The sequence below is a fragment of the Puntigrus tetrazona genome, chromosome 4 (genome assembly GCF_018831695.1).
Source record: "Puntigrus tetrazona isolate hp1 chromosome 4, ASM1883169v1, whole genome shotgun sequence".
In the NCBI taxonomy this organism is placed as follows: Eukaryota; Metazoa; Chordata; class Actinopteri; order Cypriniformes; family Cyprinidae; genus Puntigrus; species Puntigrus tetrazona.
Window position 1 is genome coordinate 16818011 of NC_056702.1, and position 21210 is coordinate 16839220.

At 38.4% G+C, this 21210-nt stretch overlaps 2 protein-coding genes across 2 annotated transcripts in view; one reads left to right on the forward strand and one right to left on the reverse strand.

Annotated features, from left to right (window-relative positions):
- Positions 1-3460, reverse strand: part of kcnh5a (potassium voltage-gated channel, subfamily H (eag-related), member 5a) — a 72755-nt gene extending 69295 nt beyond the window's left edge. The window contains exon 1 of the mRNA XM_043236194.1: positions 3220-3460. Within this exon, the coding sequence (XP_043092129.1) occupies positions 3220-3292 (73 nt within the window). The 5' untranslated portion in view covers positions 3293-3460. The remainder of the gene's footprint in view (positions 1-3219) is intronic.
- A 642-nt stretch (positions 3461-4102) lies between these two features.
- On the forward strand, positions 4103-20414 carry rhoj (ras homolog family member J). The gene is made up of 5 exons (XM_043237784.1): positions 4103-4739; positions 14048-14106; positions 16675-16839; positions 17002-17097; positions 17549-20414. Exons 1-5 carry the CDS (start codon positions 4526-4528, stop codon positions 17693-17695), a joined length of 681 nt encoding a protein of 226 aa, XP_043093719.1. The 5' UTR covers positions 4103-4525; the 3' UTR covers positions 17696-20414.
- The last annotated feature ends 796 nt before the right edge of the window (positions 20415-21210 follow it).

Below are 21210 nucleotides of genomic sequence, written 5' to 3' on the forward strand. Positions count from 1 at the left end.
CAAGCTGAGGATGGCCGGGGGCAGCCATGCTCAAACGAGCCATGGTACATTGCATAAGCCCCATACGCAAATGAACAGTTCTAAAGAGGCAGGAGAACAGAGAGAATAAATGAACACAAAAGTGGGAGAAAAACGTAACGTACAGCACATAATAAATAAACTAATACATGAAAGTAAGTTAAAACATAATAACTAATAATTACATATGCAATTTTATCATCAGAACCGTCAGCCTTAAATGCTGGTACAGTATAGCTGTCCTCGACATCAAAAAGAGCTTTTGAAATCGTTTAATTTCCCAGTCAGTGAGAACCCTGCTGTCATTGATTAGCCAAACATCAAGCTGACTACAAAAAGCTTCTCCAGCACGTTAAAACTCGGCACAGTTGTTTATCTACTTACATAAGAAAATTGGAGGGAAATATGCACTGCCTTTGCTGCTATAACAATGATATGTAAAGGTAAAAAGCTTTATGAAAGTTGACTTTGTTTACCCCCCAGCTGTGTGTCTCGATTCCCCTAAGTGGGCTGGAAAAACTCGAACAAACTCTGCTGTCCGCAAACAAAGGAGAAGACCTACAGGGAGGTGTTGGTTTGTAAATGAGGGACTGAGACACAAAGCCTCAGAAACACCTACATCATTTCGACAGCTGCACTCGTGAAAGGCTTCATTATTTTGAGGTGGACATGCTGCGTATGACGATATAAGAGGTATACGAAAAACAAATTGCTTGAACAATTTCAAATCTTGCCAGAATCATGTATTGTAAGACTGGATCATTTTTGGCCATTACATAATTGACAGTAATTGAAAGTTTTAATAGCTTGGCTTATTACACCCTACTCAACGTTCCTGCCAAGCGCGATTTAAAGCATGCTGGTGTTTTGGGGTTTCAACTAAAACGACAAAGGTGGTGGTGTTTTTTCTTTTCGTTCTTTTTTTGAAGTCAAAGCAAACCAGTTCTGAAAATATTCTTTTGATACCTCACTATCTTCATAAAGACAACATAAAAGACCTTAACTACCCTTCCAGAATCCAACTGAGATCCTGCCAAACTCTCTCCAATTTATCCCATAAATCACGCAGTGCTCACATCCTTTATTTACCACCTGCACACTATTGGCTTATTATAGCTGCGTAATCAGATTGTAAATAATTATCAGCTCTACAATTCTAAAATGTTCCACAAGGAGAATGTTGGCATGTTCGTGAGCAATGCGTTCTCTCTTCTTCACTCCCAAATTTAAATTTGTTTCACCGTCAGCATGCAGCCTCAGTTGGAGCCGGCAGCTCATTGGCAGCATATCGGCATAGGCTTTAGATGCATTTTTAAATGCACCTTGGTGAAACTGTGGTGAGGAAGAAGACACTATCCTTGGTTTTTAATCGCATGCAACCTCTCATTTTTATTCTTGACATACTGGCTCTTCCTGACTTTGTCTTTGACTTGTACTGACAGCTGTAAAAGTGTTCATTCATCCAGATGCAGAATGCATGAACTTCCTTGTAAATTAGTTATTTAAAAAGCCTATGACAAGAAAATAAATGTAAATTTAAATGCAGGAATCAATTATCCGGCCCATTCAGATTCAGTCAGCATATTTGAATCAGTAATGGGATGAGGGGAGGATGTCCAGAAACAATGTGAGATCTGCTGAACAACTTCATCTGCGCTAGAATTTGAAATTCTTCCACTCACTGCATTGCTTAAACATTAAACGATGATCACGTTGACAGAAGAGCTCGGAGAATACAAATATCAGCATAACGTTACTGCAATGACTGTGATTAGGATTCATTAAAAACAACGTGGAGCCTTCTTCTCAAAAGATGCAAGCTTTGCGTCAGATTAAGTACAGAGTGTGTGGAAGATCCAGAGACCCTGGGAGGTCAGAGAGCTGCCCACGGCAAATGTCAGGGCATGGTATTATGAGCTGAGGGTAACGCACAAAAAAAAAAAAAAAAACACTCAAAACACACACGTAGTTCATTAGAAACCGGTCTCTGGCCTTAATGTATACAGAAAAACAGCCAAATTTATGTCTTCAACTTTTAAGTTTGCGTTACGCGAAACAAGAGTGAAGACATATTAACAGCTTTTGTTGCAGTATTCATGTGTGACCTCTGCTGGTGAGGTCCTTTAACACAAACTCATACGAAACCTGTGGAAGAATCACACGGAAACTGTATGTGACACGAAATGACTCTGCAATTCACGCCGCAGGCAACAAGCCTTCCACACACGAGAAGATCCACCGAGAAACCACCAAGAGAAACTGCATCACCTTTCAATTAACTTTTGCTACGATCAAACATAATGTGATGATACAAACAGCTGAGGACTGAACATGCTTCTAGAGCTTTTTGACTGTTTGGAGAATAATAATAATATTAATAACAATAATATTAACACTATTACTAATATTAATATTATAAATGGTAAAAAAAACGCTGAAGAAATGATTACATAACATAAAATAAATTATATATATATATATATATATATATATATATATATATATATATATATATATATATATATATATATATATATATTTATTTTATTGTCACACATCATTTTAACCACAATAAACTTAAAGTGTCACATTTAATGTCTGGTTTAAGTTTAACTCAAGTAAGCAAGAAATGAGGGTTGTGTGACAAAATAGTTGCTTGTGTGTGACTCGTGAAAAAAAAAAAAAAACATTTTTACAAGCGTCAATTGACGCAAATAAATGTTTCCCCGCGTGAGTTTCATCCCAGAGTAGGCTGCTGATGGCATATAATAATCAAATCTTCCTGTTGCATTAATACATTAATGCTATGATGGATAGCAAGAGCAAAGGTGATGTTTTGTGAAGCGATCGAGCGGCGTGTTGTTAACTGTGTTTAATGACTATTATTATGGTAATGGAGCGGTCATGTTTAGCTCACGGCTGTTTTTTTCTCTCAGTTTTAATATGTTTTATGAAGCACTCGGTAAAGAAGAGTTCGGGGGTATCAGATCTAAATGTCTAATCTTACTTTGATCAGGAAAAAATGCGGGCTTCCATCTTTATGGAATGAAACTCGCGAGCTTGACTTTTACGCATAATTCTGCGCATTATTAAAGTTAGGAAGAAGAAAAAGAGACGGAATTCAAACATATCTTAAGACATCACGAGACTTTCCCCTTTGCTTTATCGGGTACTGCAATCTGAAGAAAGCGATCATCTTACCACTTGAGCGACGAACAATATTTTCCAAAAAAGTGTTCTGTGGTGCCACCAGTCCTCTTTTTCCCCCGTGCATTCTGCGGCCGGGCAGCGTCGGTCAGGCTTGCGGACTTGCTGGAAGCTGGTCGTTAAAGTGATGCAGGCGGGATGGGAATCTATCGGTGGGATGGAGAAGATCATGGTAACGCTGCGCCGTGCCTGACTGGTATGGGTCCTTTGTACCACAGAGCGCTCGCAGTTCTGCAGGCTCCGCGCTCCCCTGGTTTGCGCCTGCGCACTGGCGAACTGTAACATAAAAATTGACTGGCACAGGAATCTCGAGAGCGATGCCCGGTGCCATGGAGATAGTCACGTGCAACAGATGGAGCCTATTGCGCGCGGATTAGTTACATGGGCACTCAAGAGTTACTGTAGGTGCTGGGAATGTTTTAAGTGAGCAAACAAATGTAACAGTTCAAGTGAGTTACCTAGATAGGTTCTAGTCCATGAGGGTTTAGTCGCAATCCTGATTACCCAGGGATACCGAAGGCAGAAGTTTATTAAACTTTTTATGATCATTCAACGCCTTTCAGACGAGTCTATTTCACCATAAAGGCTTTGAAGAAATGTGAATTAACGAACACTTAATCAGTATGAAAGAAACTAGGCTAGACCAATTATTTAAACCTCAAAATGATTGTGTGTGAGCCTAGTGTTAGAGAGAGAGAAGGAAATAAAGTGAGTGATGGGTGAACGAATGAATGAAAATCCAACTCCTGCCATCCTTCCTCGTGGCGCCGCATTTTAGGAAATGCAGTAAGACTTGGGACGTGCTCCCGCCCCTCTCGCGCCGCTGAAGTCCCCTGTCTGAGCAGGCTGCGGACAGAGACCCTATTGTTCCCAGCCCACTCCTGCCTAATATGGAATTCGCAGGGAAGCCAATGATTTCCTGACACTGACGATGCGTAGCCGCGTAGGGGCGAATGTGGAAAGCTGCTAGGAGTATGAAGGAATTAAACCGGAGCCGCGGCCACTGTTTTACAAACGGTCTCGTCGTCGGATCAGGAAAATGTAGAACATCGGAATGCGAGTTGTAGGAGTTATCGTGAGTTTTCGTCAAACTGCTGTCGATGGCGAGGGATTGTTTTGGAAGCGCGAGCTGAAGCGTGGGTCACCTACTTGACGGATTTGCCCGCGCGCCGTGCCACACTACAACTCGAGCGTTTCAACGGGTCGCACGAAGCCTAACGTCTTAAAGGGCGATATTTGTGGTCGACAGAAGACTTGACCACCTGTGGAGGGATACGGTTTCTGGACTTGCCCAACTATCATGCCTGCCCTCGGCTCGAAAAGTAGGCAGAACGCAGTGGAAGCGGCTGAGGATGGAGGCGGTAACGGCGAACCTCTCGATACCGCGGCCAAAAAGATGTTGAAATGTGTTGTGGTCGGCGATGGAGCTGTGGGCAAAACCTGTTTGCTCATGAGTTACGCAAACGATGCTTTCCCCGAGGAATATGTGCCGACGGTGTTCGATCACTACGCAGGTAAGATGCGCTCCAGCGCAAAGCGGTCCCCCGAAATCCCTGTTTATGAAGTGCAGTTTACAGCATGTCTACCTAATCCTTGCCCAGCGCCCCCCACTACAGTCGGGCAGGGGACGGTCCCAAGAATAGCCATCTGAAAGAGGAGATATCAACTGCCAGTGCGAGGACTGAGGCCCGGCATACTAAAAAAGTAGAAACGGGGTACGAATTATAGTTTGTGATCAGAGCCCTCTAATTTAAGGTTAAAATTAGAGGGTCGTGTTTAATGATTTTCAAACGGGCGTAGCTGTTGTTACCTGCATTTAAATATATTGCCTGCACATTTCATCAATGTGTTTTCCACCAAACGTAGCTTATTAGTTTCACTGTCCTACAATAGTTAAACAAAATACGAAAACAAGTGTTTAAATCTTCTTTAGGGTCGATTACCTTAGTGTGCAAGGGACGTTAAAAGACAATTTAGCTATGTTGCGCGGGAGGTAAATAATGCAAATAAATAGCATCAGTGAGAGTCAGAGTGCTGCAACCTGTTGATCAGTCTAAACGCTTTCTCAGTAGACCTTCTGTACTGTAGGCGTTGTAGCTTTGTCACAAATGTGTTGTTATCCATTCATTTCCCCCTCTTGTTCTCTTCGACTCAAACGCATGAATGCATAAAGGTTTTGGGTTCTCAGGAAAGCCCCCAATGACACATGCACGCTCCGAAATCCTATGAGGGTCAAGTCCTAATTACACAGTGGCGGTCAGGTCAGCTTCAACATCCTCTGGAAACAGCAGGACACTTCCCTCATAAATATCAAGAAAGAACCTTCTTATAAGAACAAGTAGGAAGGAAATCGACAAACAGGCCCTGTGTCCATATGCTTATATAGTAGGTGAATGGCAGTACGTGAAATAGTAGTGTTTTTACTACCATGATGGTAGGTTAAGGAAAGGATTTTTGATTTGCAGTGAAGGGATGCATCTGAGACTGGTACAACATAGCGGATATACTACCACTGTCTGAAAAAGATATGCTATTCAGATTTAAGAAAGTATGTTTCAAACCAAATATAGCACCTACTAGACATGCGATGTAGATTTAAGATGTAGCTAATATCTCTTAATATCAGTTTTCCCAACTGTGATAAATTCTAAGATGAAAAATTCAAAATGACTAATATAAGGAGTTCTACAAAAGTAGATGTTTTCAGTAAATCTAATCTTGTGCAATCTTCTAATTCCAGTACAGGTCTTTCCTGCTGACATTATTAGCAGGGGGAAAGTTGGAAAAGCAGTGGAGTGAGATTCATATTTAAACTGTTTGCATTTTGAAGCAAGATCTCTTCTTCAGCGTCTTTAGATGATTAATGATAGCACAATGACTGAGTGATTCACACATTTTCAGGGCTGGAGAGAAAAAGCCTGTGAATTACTATGAAAGAGGGAGAAAAAAAACTCAGTTTAACCCCAATCTTTTTGGCTTTCATTTGCGAGAGCGTTTTTATAGCTTAACCTAAAAGCAGGTATTGTCCAAGGGTTTTTTTATTGCACATTTCGCCGTATGATCAAATAAGGCATGTTTATCTGGGCTGTGCCAAAAAGAAGAACTCTTTTCCTTTTTATGAGATTTTAATAGTATCCTGTGTTGCAATTTCCTCCAGCTGGCCAGCGCAGGCTCATGACAAACACACAGGCTGAACTCATTCAAGGAGTGAGCAAAACTTTGAAACTCTCGGGAGTTGAATGAAATGGAAAGATCTTCAGGGAGTGTGCACTCTTGCAATGAATTAAGCTGATGAGTGAGGTCATCCAGAGTGGATGTCACAGAAGTTTGAATGCAGGCACTTTTGCTAATAAAAGATTATGGAATTAAAGGCATGACTGAGTAGACTTTAACCTTGTGTTTTTTTTTATATATATATAATGTTTAAATATTTTCTCCTGCCAAGGCAACTTTAGGTTTGCCACAACACGTTTAAGAATCCAAACAAGAATTTGAGAGTGTTCGGGAAACCATTTTCTACAATTGATTTCGGTGACAGTAGCTGTGCAAAAAAGACACACTTCACCTTTAAGGAAATGAAACCGTGCTCATTAAGAATAGCGGATACATAAAGGCATTTTATATGGTTCCTTTATAGTGTGCTGGCAAACAGATGTGAATTCAAATTTAAGTCATGGTATGTAAACGTTTAAGCACCGTTTAGAGGTGGACTGCGGTCATTTACAGTGCATGTCCTGTAATATAGACGTATAGTAGTGCAGAATGAAAAATTGAGAGAGACAATGTTCTTCCAGGGCCAATCAATCACTTACATTCATATTAGGCCCCTGGAGAGAGACCTTGACAAAGCATCATCATAAAGTAGCGAATTGTTACATAGTGGCTTAATGTGCAGGATAAGGGGCACAGAGCTCCCATTGTAGGCCACTGAAGGCTTTACTGTGTTGCTATGCTAGAATTGGTCTTAAATTAAAAAACTATGAAATTCATTCATGCCTCAGCAGTAATGCAACAGTTGGCACTGGGAGTATGTTAACTGCACTGTAAGTGAAAATGTAATTAATAAATAAGCAGCCTTTTTGAGATGTATAGTTAAATGGTGAACTTAGTGATCCAAGCATCAGCTATTTGGAGATATTTTAATATTGTTGTTTTAATATTGACTAAAAAAACTACTGACCCAAAACTTTGGTAGCATTAGAAAAGGTAAAATGGTATAATTTAACTTTTCCAATTGTGTCTTTTAAACAACCTCATATTTTTATTAATATTAACATTAATATTATTTTTTTATATTTTATTCATTAACATACAGGCTACTTTACAAGCCATAACTCTTGTAAAAAGGGCAAATATATTAATAGAACTATATTATTTTCACCAGAACCATTAACTGCAGTGTACGAGAGGTAGAGCTCAACCCAACAGTATTTGGGACTATGGTTTCCGTTCATAAATCCCACAGGATCTGAATTCTCTTGTCCAAAACAAACCAATGACATTCCCGGCCAATGACACAGTGCCTGTTAATGCGTTTTAGATGAGTCATCGTCTAGTATGGCTCCCGCTTCACTCCTAACAACTAATCAACTAATCCACCAGTGATGCCGAATTGTGGATATCGCCATGTGGCCAGTATTAATAAAAATAAAAATCCAGCACACTATCAGTCCATGCTAAATATAAAAATGTATGTGTAGAATAAGCAACGTTTCGGTCCACTGACCTTCATCAGGCATATGTGTACTGTTACAGACAAGACTTTTAAAGACGTCCCCACAAATGAATGTGATCGACGCTACATTTGAACACCCTTCAACTCTTTTGGTTTCTTAAAAGCAATTTTTTGATTAATTATTTCACTCAGTAATATATTTAATATTTTCATTTTCTCTCTCTCTCTGCCATTGCTTTCTGGTTTGATGTGCGCAAGCGATTCTCTTAAAGGTGAAGCGTCAATATATTCCTAACAGACATTTTTTTGAAACAAATTCCCTATAGACTATGAATTTTACATTCCAGTCTATTTATTTATTAACTATAGTGTATTATGTTTATCAGTGTAGTTATGTAATCAGCTATACTCATTTTAAACTATATATTATTGTGGGTTACATTTGCAAAGTTACAATCCAAAACAATTCTCGACAACATACACCTTTTGAATCCCCAAGAAACACAAAGACATAATGATTAAACATAATTAAACGACAGAAAATGTGCAGCAACTGGATAAGCAGTATCTTTTCTCCTAATGGAGCACTTATGTTCACTGATCCTCTGTTTCAGTTGTCGAGATGTTTTTCCCACATAACACAAACCACATGGACATTGAATAAGATATACAACATGGGTTGAAGCAGAGTTGATTTAGTATCTACGGCCCGTTCTTGGATGACCGAAAACTGAAGTTTTAAATGTATTGTTATACTGTGTATAATTTCCTTCGCTTCCTCAATAAAGTAGGAGTAAAGTAAAATATAAGATGCAGGAGAGACTGCACTCTTAAAACTAGCCTGTACTAGAAGATCTTTTAGGTTTCTGGAACACTTATTTACAGCCAACGGGTGGTATCGAAAATAACAAATGCTAATGTTTTTGAAAAAAGTTTCTCACGTGGTCTGTATTAAAATACCTACAGCCAGAAAGCTATTGTTCATATCACTTTTCAGTGCTAAACACTCATCTGTGTCATAGCTAATCGTAAATCGTGCTGCAACACTCCATTCACCACAGCCGGTGTTGTATCGGCACAGATCACCAATTTAATACATATTGTTTTTCATTATCTTTCCACTACATTTTCAATTTGATTTGATCTCTCCTTGAACTGGCAGATGAGAGCACAGGTTTTTATTAAAACTGACATCGATAATAATTTATGATTTACTAATAAAGGACCAGAAACACCCAGAGAAGTTCTGGTTTTAAAGATATTTTATTCTTTGCTGCTTATGGTATCCCATAATTCATAGTAGTATCAACACGCCAGATTTGGTTAGTGGTTGGATGGTGGAAAGAATAAATTAGAATAAAGTTGTGTCTAATGGAGTGGTTGAAGCAAGTAAATCTTCTTTTGAACTATAAAATAAAGCATGTGGTAAACGTGTGATACTTTGACGTATTGAGAACATGTTTTTATTAAGTAACTAGATTAATGTTTGGGGGTGAGTGTGTCCAGTTTAGGTTGAGGAATAAAACGTCAAAGTGTTGTTACGTTATGTTTACCACAGGCTTTATTTTAATCATAAATTGAAAAACCCATAGGAAACTCAAAGGAATTAGCAAATTGCTCTTCAGCTTAGTTCCCGTACTCTATTTACATGGATGAATCTAAAGCTCACTTGAATTTGTTTTAGGTCCAAAAGATATTAGTAATGACATGAGGATGTGTAATTTGTGACATGATTTTATTTCCATCTGTCCCTTCAAGTAATATTATAAATGTATTTTTTTTGTAGATAGAAACCTCATAGAAACCTAGAAAGAGTTCCTAATAAGTAATTAAATTAAAAAATAATAATCAGTGGAGGGAGTGGTTGAGCTCATTTCATGTTTTGCTAAGTACGGAAGTACTGTGACAAAATGTTCACTGACAAGCAAAAGCTCAATCTTACAGTAAATGCTGTGTAAGGGCATTACAGATTCTTTTGGCTTCAGAATACAAGATTAATCACATTAATGTCTTCTTTAGTTATGCTATGCAAAATGTGTATGTAGATTATGTACACTTCCCTCTGGCAAGCACAGTGCTGCAGCAACAGGAATTGAAAAGACGATAAAACCCAGTGGCTTATTCTGCAGATTTACCAACCAATGCCTTCAAAACAAACACTAATGGTACAAACTTAAAAAAAAAATGAAATCCAACTTCAGGAATGCCAACAACTCAGAAAACGGAAACCAATAAATGGATCACAATGCTGCACGAGCATAGTGGATATATTTGGCATGTTGATTTAAAGGTTGAATTGAGTGACGGTATTGGCTAATTTACTGGCATAAAACAGTTGTGACAATTGCTCTCTGAATGGTGCACAATACACAGATTACCATATTCCAATAGCAGATCCATGATACCAACATATTTATTGCTAAAAGACAATTTTACGAGAATGGATGGTGGAAAACAGTCCACAATTGAAAAATGGATGTCAATTGTGAGTGAGAGGTCAACGCATCTACAGTAAATAGTTATCACTTGAGACCTAATGCCCTGGTGATGGAATGAAAAGTGCCTAAATTAAATTTGCAGTCTCTTGCTATTACCATGTGAGTATATACACAATTCGTTGTACTGTTCTTATAGGCTTAAGCTCACTGAATGCAGATATATTGTCTGGCTCAATGTCACAGACCAGTTTAAGACAGAAAAAAAGAGGAATGAAGAAGGTCTGAGAGGTCTGGAGGGCCATGTGGGCTTCTGATGCCCCAAAACACGTCTCACAACAGTGGGTCAGGCTTGCTTGAGTGAGACTATAACACAACATTGATTTCTCTCCAAGCCACAGAATGGGGGCTGGGGTTTACAGAAAGCTCAAGCCTCATGGGGAAAAGCAGCTGACTGAAGAGAACAGCTGAGAGCCTGATTCACAGCCACCAAGCCTTCTCCATCCCTACAGACTTATAACTTCTCTCAAATTTTCACCTCACATCACCCCAGCCTTGTTTTTGTACTAGTGGCTTTGTATTTATAGGCAAAGAAAGAGTCAGGGAATCAGTAAGTGAGGAAAAGATTAGACTCCTTATTTAGCCCAGCCCCAAGAGGGGAAAAGAATTGTGCTGGTAAAAGGACCTGTCAGGAACAGCTGATACACAGCAACAGACTCAAGGCCAGTGTTTCTGGTCCATCTTCACAGTCCACAGGGAAAGAACTTCTAAGCACATCTAATCAAAACACTGCTTGGCTGGTTTCCTACAGCTGCAATGCCTTTCAGAAGAAAAAGACCGCCCTAAAGGAGCTCACGCAACTCCTCAGTGACCCCATGTACCTCCATGAGGCTAAACTAGGGGCATTAGAGCTAGTGCTACTTTGTATTTGTCTTTTGTCTCCAGTGTTGAGCACATGATTGTTAAAATTAGCATTGATATTAGCAATCGCTTAAAGCGGTGCAAGATATGACTGAAAATTTCATTTGAATTTTAAAAGGGCCGCACAGACATTTTTTGCAATCATAATTTATGAAACAAACATTATGCCTTTTCAAGTGAAACAGTTAAGCTAGCGTAAGAACTGCTGTAGGGCCTTTTAGTGTCTTTTAGGGTTTTATATTCATGACTAACCAGAATTATTCAAATCGTGCATTCGGTATAGTTTCAAATATGTTTGTTGTTTGGGGAACAATAAAAAAAACCCAAAAAAACATTTTTGTCATAATGTAATATTAGAAAATAATTTAAAAGTCAACAGAACACTATAAAATGGTCATAAAAGTGTTCCATATGACTTGTGGTACATTTGAAATTATTTCTTATTTAATATTACATGAAAATCTATCCCTCAGGTGCTAATCTGTTAATTGCTGGAACTGGATTATCAAATCAGTGAGTTGATTCAAAAACCACAGCGCAATTTTAAGCCTATATGATTTTGTTTGTCAGTTACGACAGTCACTGTTTCATGATTTGGACTATACATTGCCACTTGATAATTTTTTTCGCTTACCGTCTTTAAAGAAACATGACACGTTTTTTGAGAATAGGTTAAAACTCCCCTAGAGTTAAACAGTTGAGTTTTACCGTTTTTTAATTCATTCAGTTGATCTCTGGGTCTGGCGGTAACACTTTTAGCTGCAGCTTAGCATAGACCATTAAATCTGATTAGACTGTTACCATCTCTCCCAAAAATGACCAAAGAGATTTGATACTTTTCCTATTTAAAACTTGACTCTCCTGTAGCTAAATTGTATAATAGGAAAGGAAAAGTTACTATTTTCTAGGCTGATATGGCTAGGAACTCTCATGCTCTCATATACTCTCATTTCGGTGTAATAATCAAGGAACTTTGCTGCCATAACATAGGTTCAGCAGGCACAATGATATTACATGGCACCCGAAAATAGTCCCCAGCATTATCATTGCTCCTGCTGAAAAATATAAAAACTGGTCATTTATGAGTGAGATGCTAATGGTCTAATCAGATTTAATGATCTATGCTAAGCTGGAGTTAAAAGAGCTATTGTCAGACCCAGAGATCGGCTGAATGGATTTCAAAAATGGTAAAACTAAACTGTTTAATGGGAGTTGGAAAATAAGCCTATTTTCAAAAAAAAAATGGAGTGTTCCTTTAACGATGTGCTTGATGTAGTGCGGGACTAGATGGTGACATGACCTTTTTCACTTGCAGTAATCCCTCAAGAAAACATCATAAATGCAGGAGCAGATATAGCTTAACAAAAATTTTTCTGCATTGTAAAATTCTACCAAAAAGGTCTCTCTTCTGTTTCAGCTTGTTTAAAAGCACATATGAAGGCACTTCTGCGCTCCTATGGGCCTGTATCACAAATGTGATGGAACTCATCATAGATGATGAAAAACAAATTGAACATGCTAATCTTTCTGTGAGGAAGCATGAAGCAGCGCAGATGAAGCATCGGATGTCATCCTCAGTGACACACTACACAAGATAACAGAAATAAATCTTGCGTCTCCCAACGCCCATTGATGTTTACGAATCCCCACAGCACCCTGCCTAAAGCAGATCATGCCAAAATTGGCCTATAATCAAGCCTTAACTGGGCTTTAGAGTTTTGCAAGCAAAGATTTCTCCATTCAAGCACATAGGAGCAGTTTTATAAACTGAATCAGCTGATTCATTGAAAAGATCAGACTCTAACAGTTTGTTCATGAATTAGACATCGATATTTGCACAAAGCTGGACCGGGAATCTAGCACACAAGTTGAATGGATGCTAGCGCTCTATTATGGTTATTTGCAAAGCCTGAAAGCAACATGATCAAATGTGAACAGTATTTCAAAGATAATTGGTTTAACCTGAATTGTCTGTGCTGAATTTCTTACATTCTGCTGGGCTTATTTTCAATGGACATTGGAGAATTTTCAAGAAGCTTCTCAACTGATTAAGGCCACAATATCTATAGTTTGCAGGAAGTACTTTGGTTCTGACAGGAAGGTTATTGGTAATTTTGGAAGCATCCATGGGTATCTGGCTCAGTACAGTTGATGAGTTATGAAAAATTTGGTATAATCTTTTTTTTCATGGTCCCAGTCATCAGTATTCCAGGCGTAATGTAGTTTAAAGGGAGGTGCTTGAGACCTGAAGAATTTGTAGAGGGCCACCTTTCACGACACAGCCTCTTTCTTCTTCACGCACACATTCCTTTAATCAGTCTTATCAAACCACTTTGAGAAGAGACACACAGCGGACTAGTATCTGTAATTGTTGAGTCCAGCTGTTCTCCTCTTCTCAGCAGTGGTCTTTTATTGCATGTTGTTTGATGACAAAAGATCGACTTGTCTGGGTTTTTTTCCTTTTAGTTGTGTCAACACAGCCGTTCTCTCCCCTTCATCACCTGCAACTCAGAATGAAAAATGTCTGCGAGCACGCACACCGCTCTTTCCTCCCTGTTTTCCAAAACCGCTCACCCCTTGCTGTTGACAGCTGTCCTGTTCCAAATCAACCTCCGTTCCCACCCACAACCAAACAGCAGGTCCAGAGTTCTGGAAGTACATCAGAGAGATGTGATACAGCAGGAGCAGAAACACTGCTGGACAAACACACATTTTACAGGCATATTCTGCACAGTATTTTTCTGTTTGATATGCATAATGAATGTAACAAAACTTTTTCTGTTTTTTACAGTGAATGTAACGGTATCTGGGAGGCAGCACTTACTGGGATTGTACGATACTGCTGGACAAGTGAGTTAATGATTCTGAAGTCTATATAGTCACAATAACAGAAGCAGATCTTTCCTTCTATACTGTGATGAACATTCAAGTTAAATGGATCGTTGAAAACTTGTTGTCATTTGGATGGGGACAGATTTACATGAGAGCATGCGGTATATTGTAAGAAAGGGGCAGGATTTAAGCAGACAAAATGATTGGAATGTATGTACATCATAGCAGTTTGACGTTTCACTGGAAGATCGAGCATTTGAATTATAAATACAAGGCAAAAAATGTGAGAAATTAAACATGTATAGCTGAATCATTCACAAAAAGATCTAAAACATGCATTTCAGATTTTTTTTTTATTTCATGCCAACTTTAAGCCTTATCTACACAATAAAAGTCTTAAAACTTAGTCACAACTTCACTATTGTTATCAATTACCAGAGAATTTAGACACAAAAGTCGAGTTTTATACTTGGTTAATGTCTTTTCCCTACTAAGTAGTCTAATTTCATCAACACAAACTCTTGAAAACATTACTAAATGCGTTGTGGCCATGCATCAGATCACTCTGAATGTAAACTCCTTTTGCATCACAGTCACGTTTAATGGCAGAATTTACAACCTGTTTTGAATAATGTTGTAGATAAAGCTGCAAGCACTGACTTGAAATTACAACAAACCACAGGCTGGGTTGTTTTTGTCACTGTCAGCCCACCATAATGACTCTGATTTCGACTTATTGCAGTAATTCTTCAAAAGGAAACTCACATGGCTATTCATACACAGCCTGAAGAGATAGATGCATCTGAACCAAAGCCCAGCTGTTTACTTTCCCTGCGTGTCTAAAGGCATCACGCAATCAGCCGGCCCTGTAATACGCATCTTACGGGCGCCAGTTGTTATCCTAAAATATATTACAACATATTAGCGCTGTAACTTAAATTAGTTGGAAAAAAACATAATAGTCACATAATTATTTTCTTTTTTTATCATTGATCATTACTGTCACTTCCACTCATCTGTTTAACATTTCAGCATCAGCTTTATTTATTTTTATAAGGAATTCTCTTATTCCCATGAGGAATATTCTCTTATAAGGTCTTTGGCAGTTGCTGACATTGGCATTCATTAAACAGAATGTAGTTTCCAACGTGCATAAATCTGAATAAATTATGAGGAAATAAACCATTCTTTTATATGCAAAAACATGCAATGCAAGGGAAAATAGCATTACATGCATATTTTACATTGCAATCTTAGAATCTGTAGCAGACTGGTGAAAAGTGCTATAGGGTGCTGATTTGCATAACAGTATAAATATTTACCAACTTCTACTAACAATGCACTCAGGGTCACTTTTCTAACTTTGTTTCAAGGACCGTTTTTGCTTTAAGTAATAAAGAAAGCTAAAGTGTGGGTATTGCTTTTCAGCTTGATATAACAAGTAAATGTTTGACTGTAGCAAGCACAGTGCGAGCTGTAATGAAGAATATTTGCTGTGTTTCAGAATTGAAAAGACTGACTAATGTAGTGAGTCGCACATTGCTGTATAAATGAAAGTTATATAATTCAGTACATCTGCTCCCATAAGCAGTTCACTGATAGAGAGGAGCATCTGTGTGATGTCTGGCCCTTCTCTTCTATCGATCACTCACTATGAGATCAATGGCACTCAAGAAGAACTGACTTTTACGAGATGCTGGCACGGAGCTGTCATTCGGCACTGACATTTTAAAGGCCTGATGTTAATTATTTATGTTCATTTGCATTTCATAGTAAGCGGTAGAATAAAATCATGAATAATAATGATTCTCTACGAGTTATATTTTATAAAAGGATTACATTTATTGACTCAGAATACTAATTTTTAACTGTTTCACTATATAGTTTAGTCGGTGATCCACCAGCGATACTTGCAAATTCAAATTCGGTTCAACATATTTAAATGTCTCACCAAGGCTGCACTTATTTAAGAAATAATGCAGTACTTTAAAATCCTTCAGAAATCATAATATGCTGATTTTGCGTTCAAAAAACTTTTATTATTATCATCACGTGCAGCTGGGGCTCATATTTTTGTGGAAATCGTGATATTTTTCAGGATCAGGTTTTTGATGTACAGAACGTTTAATTTGAAGAAAAAACTTTTGCAATGCTGTAAATACGGATTTTGACATCCTTGCTGAATAAAAGTAATATATGCTTAAAAAAAAAAAAAAAAAACAACTGACCCCAATTATTTGTATAGTAGCACTTTCTCATTAAAGGAACGATCAAATTGGCCTCTCTCACCCAGGCACTGTAATAAAACAAGGATAATTGCAGAATGGTATTCAGCGTAATAAGTCAAAAGAAACACATCTGTGCGGTGTGGTGTTGAAGTATCTTAATACTTGAAAATAACTCCAATCAACAACCCTGTTCTTCCCACAGCTGTAGGCAGTGCAACTTAAAAAGCTTTAAATGAATCTTTAACCTTTAACCTAAATTAATCTTTGCACTCAAAAAAAGATCTTCTGCATCATTTTTCAGTTGTAAGAGAGACGAACTGAGTCTAAAGCAGGCCTTACTTTACTTGTCGTCATGTAGGAGGACTACAACCAGCTGCGGCCCCTCTCCTACCCCAACACAGACGTCTTTCTCATCTGCTTCTCTGTCGTGAATCCAGCTTCCTATCACAATGTGCAGGAGGAATGGGTACCTGAGCTCAAATCCTGCATGCCTCATGTGCCCTACATCCTCATCGGGACACAGGTGCAGGAGTTTCTAGTTCAGACAGTAACTAGGAACTTGGTTAATATTAGTTTATGATCAGGTCATTTATTCATCAAAATATGAATATTTATTAAATGAAGTGAACAAAAAACTATTTATTTATTGGATTGTTTTTCTATTTTTTTTCTATTTCTACTTAAGATTGACTTGCGAGATGACCCAAAGACACTGGCACGTCTGCTTCAGATGAAGGAGAAGCCACTCACCTATGAGCAAGGCCTCAAACTAGCCAGAGAGGTGAGGGGTGCTCATGTGTTTGTTGTGTATTTTATTCTTGACCTGTCCCGGTTTCAAAAAATAGAAAGCATGATTCATAAACTTTCGCCACTGTGTTGCAAAGCACCGAAAGGAACGCTAAAAATTCTCTCTCATCCTCATGCTGTTCCAACTATGTTGTCCCATATGACTTTTTTCTTCTGTGGTACACAAAAAAAAAAAGGTTAACAGAGTGTTAGAACTACTCTTTTCCATTCAGTGAAAAAGAATTCTGACCACAACTGTCAAGCATGATTTTCATGGATATGTTTCAGTGAGTTTTCAATTTCCTTCGACAAATTACAGTCACTATTATTTTCTCACGGAAACTAGGAGCTCAGACACTCTGCTAAACCTCTCCTTTTGTGTTACGGAACAAAAATGACGGTAATGTTAAGCGATTTGTTTCAAATTTGTATATTGACGTCCACAGATTGGAGCCCAGTGCTATCTGGAGTGTTCGGCGCTGACTCAGAAGGGACTAAAGACAGTATTTGATGAGGCCATCCTGACAATCTTCAGCCCAAAGAAACAAAAACGGGGCTGCGCGGCCTGCAGGAGCTGTTGTGCTATCGTGTGAGGATAAAACATCTCCAACTGTGAACACCCACTCTTCTCCAAAGCTTTGGGCAGAGTAACAAACCCTAACCCGCCTCCAGTCTGCTGTACATCCTTCCTTTCTCCATCCGCCTGTTGTCCCGCAGGACAATGAGCGGTCTTGCCCTCGGTTTGTATGTCTTGTAGAGAGCTACACTGTCCAAAAAAGTGCCTTCATTTTCCCCCCACGTTGCCTTACAGGATTCGCTTCTCAAGCCAAAGAAGTCTCAGACGGGACTGCGGTTTCTTGAACCGACGTGGCGTGGCGTCGCCAATTCACCAATCGAATTTCAGATTCAGCTCTGAGCCATTGGATTTTTTTTTTTTTTAAACCGGCTATATTATATGGTTTCTCGAGGCTTATGAAAAAAAATGAAAATCCATTCCTGCGTACAAGCTGGTTTTCTCTCAGTCACCTCAAATCAATATTGCGCTCTTTCTGGAGTCAATGCTTCAGCAGTTCGAGCTAGTTAATAAGGGAAATTCTCTGGAGGATGGCCAACTCATCAATAGAGGTAGAGCAGATGGAAAGAGAGAGAGAGAGAGACAAGGAGGAATGTATCTTCCTTGGGTCATTCAAAATTTACAAAACTGATAAACCGCTAAATTACAGTACATTAAAATAATGGTATCCATCAAAAAGAGTGACAATCAAGCGCACTGTGTGGAGACTGAAGTCTGTCAGTGACAGGATAAAGGGAAATGCATCTCGTGACAACATTATCCCATGAATCATTTATATTTCCTTGTGTTTTTAAAACCATGAAGTGTACTTAGTCACGTTTCTGTGAGCCTTCAGACCTTTATCTCTATAAAGTGTAGGTGTAGAACAATGATGCCATAAAATGGTGCTGTAATTGTTATATTTTTCATACGCATTTACATTCTGATTTTTGAAGGGGTCTGTATTCTCAAATGACTCGGCCTACACACTTTTTAAAAAATGTTCTCATTTTCCTCTATTAAAAACCAGCCAATGGAGGACTAAAAGTATGGAGGACTCTTTGTGCCGCTTAAATTAAAAGGAAGAAATCGATCACTAATGTATTATTTCAAAAATTTAAATGGCTAGATAAATCATAGATGAATCATGTTTCAAGTTATGACATATTTTAAAAAGTTTTCGTAAATGTAAAAAATAATATATTAATAAATCGCAATCTAAGCTAGAAGTTAATATTGGAAATACTTGGTAGCTGTCATGCAGTTAAATTCTACAGGATTTCCACATCATTAACTTGTCCATCTGGAAACAAAACCATTGTGGCCAACTGTGACATTTTCCCTGAAAGTTTGAGTTGGAACAGTTTCCGAAGGTGTGATTTTAAACACATCAAGGCTGTAAAAGCAAACTATTGAGTAGCGTGACATGTTTTCCTGTTTAGTGTGATGGTGCCTAATGTCCTTGAAAGCCTCTGTAGCCACTTGTTAGCAACCGCCATTCTAAGTAAAAGCTTTAAAAATGTCACGAAGGAGGGATTATTGGTGTATTTTATGTTTTATAGTAACACAGGAAAATATTTCAAGCTCGTGCAGACCTTATTTGAGTGATTTAAACAAAAAACATTTGGCTACAGAAATACATCCCCGCAGCACTGCATTAGTGTGATCATTTTAGTTTACTTTCACAGTTTAAATGTAAAGGGTCTACTTTTTTCAAAGTGAAAGGTATTTTTTCTTTATCTTGTCATTTTAACTGATATATTTTATTATCATTTTTATTTTATTTTTAAGTGGCACTCATAGTCCTCCACATGATCTGACGCTGTAAAAAAAAAAAAAAATCACCCTATCTCTATTTCAGCAGAAGTACTCATGTATTTACAGTGGACCAGGCTTATACATTGTCTAACTTCTCAGTTTTGCCTCTGGCTGAAGCCACCCCCTCATTTTCCCTTTTAAAGATCAGCTCAAACACAAATGGCTTTGTTCTTCAGACTTGTTTTTTCTCCTCAGGCATGTAGCGTGGTCATGCTGTAAACTGCACAGCTGATAATGGACTCTCAGCAGTCCCACCCTAAATATGCGGCATCCTCAAAATCCCTACTGCGTTTTGGTACAAATAGAAAACATAAAAACATTGTGTTTAGCCCTTACCTTTTTGTTTTGGACATGTGTTGAACAACGTATAGGTTAACCAACAGTTCATGCGTCCACACTTGCTTACCAGAAGCTGTCCTGTGAGTTTTTGTTGTTGTCAGACCACCATGTTATGGACACCAGAACTGGTAGCGATTACTTCTGATTGCTCTTCACTTCAGTCTTTCCTTAGCTTGACCTCAGGGACTTCTTTCCGGAGCCCGCAAGGCACTAGAGACCATATTCAGACTGAGGAATCAAGCCTGCTCCACAGAGAGAAAGAATGAGCCGACATTCACTTGCCTTTAATGTAGCATAGAGTTTGTTTCTTCACTAGTTTAAGTGCACTTACGACACTGTGCCTTGCATTGTACTATGCAATAGTTTATATACTGTAATGTTAATGAGAAGACCAGTTTTCAGTCGATGGCTGAAAGAGCTATAACTTGAACTCAGTCTCGAACTCAACCGTAAACTTATATTTAATGTTTTTTTTTCCTTTAAATGTCATGATTTATATGCTTAAGAATCATGGCCGCTCTCTTTGCCAAAACTAAAACGTGTTGTAAATAAACGTTACACAGAGTGAATAAAGCTTGTGACGAACTGTCTTTGAAATATTATTTCGTGAAAGTACAAGTTTTTCCAATACCTGAGGTCCACCGTCATGCCAAAAACCGCTTTTCTGAGGCAACATCCTATCAAGTGTTAAATTCGTCTTGACTTTATGTATTATATACGTGTGTGTAACCGAAAGGTGAAATGCTTCCGGTGCAATAGTTTATAATATAATATTATTTTAATGTAGTATCGTAATCATAAACGCACTGCTTGGTAACTCAGTTTTACCGCTCGTTTCACTTCTAACTAAAAGTTAGCCGCTAATCGGAAATCTTGCACATTTAAACAAACCCGCTTACTTCCACGCTGCAAACGGATCATTTTTGGTGTTTATGGCCATCTAACGGGTGTGTTTGTGAACCTTTGAGTAACCTTAAAATGTACGACCCTGTTACATACGTTACAAACAGTAATTGAGTTAGTAACGATATAGTTAGCGACTGTTATCGTGTGACTGCTTTGAAAGTAACCGTCGTGTTGATAACTGCTGATAATAGCGCTCTCCTCTCCTCCTCGGCTGAAGAACTGACGAGACCAAACGGCTGTCATCACGTAGCTTTCAGCGCCACCTGTCGGTGAAAATAATCACTACACATTTGCTTCTTACAGACTTGCGTACTTCAAGGCGTTTTAAACTTGCTGTAAACCCTAAGATTCAAGTATGCATTGCGTGCGGTTTCTGTAGTCAGGCTTGAATTTGCCTTTAAAATACAGAAAATATCAAAACAGACAAATTATAAGCAAGACTACCAACTACGAAAGGCATGTATTCACCTACATATATATATATATTAAGAG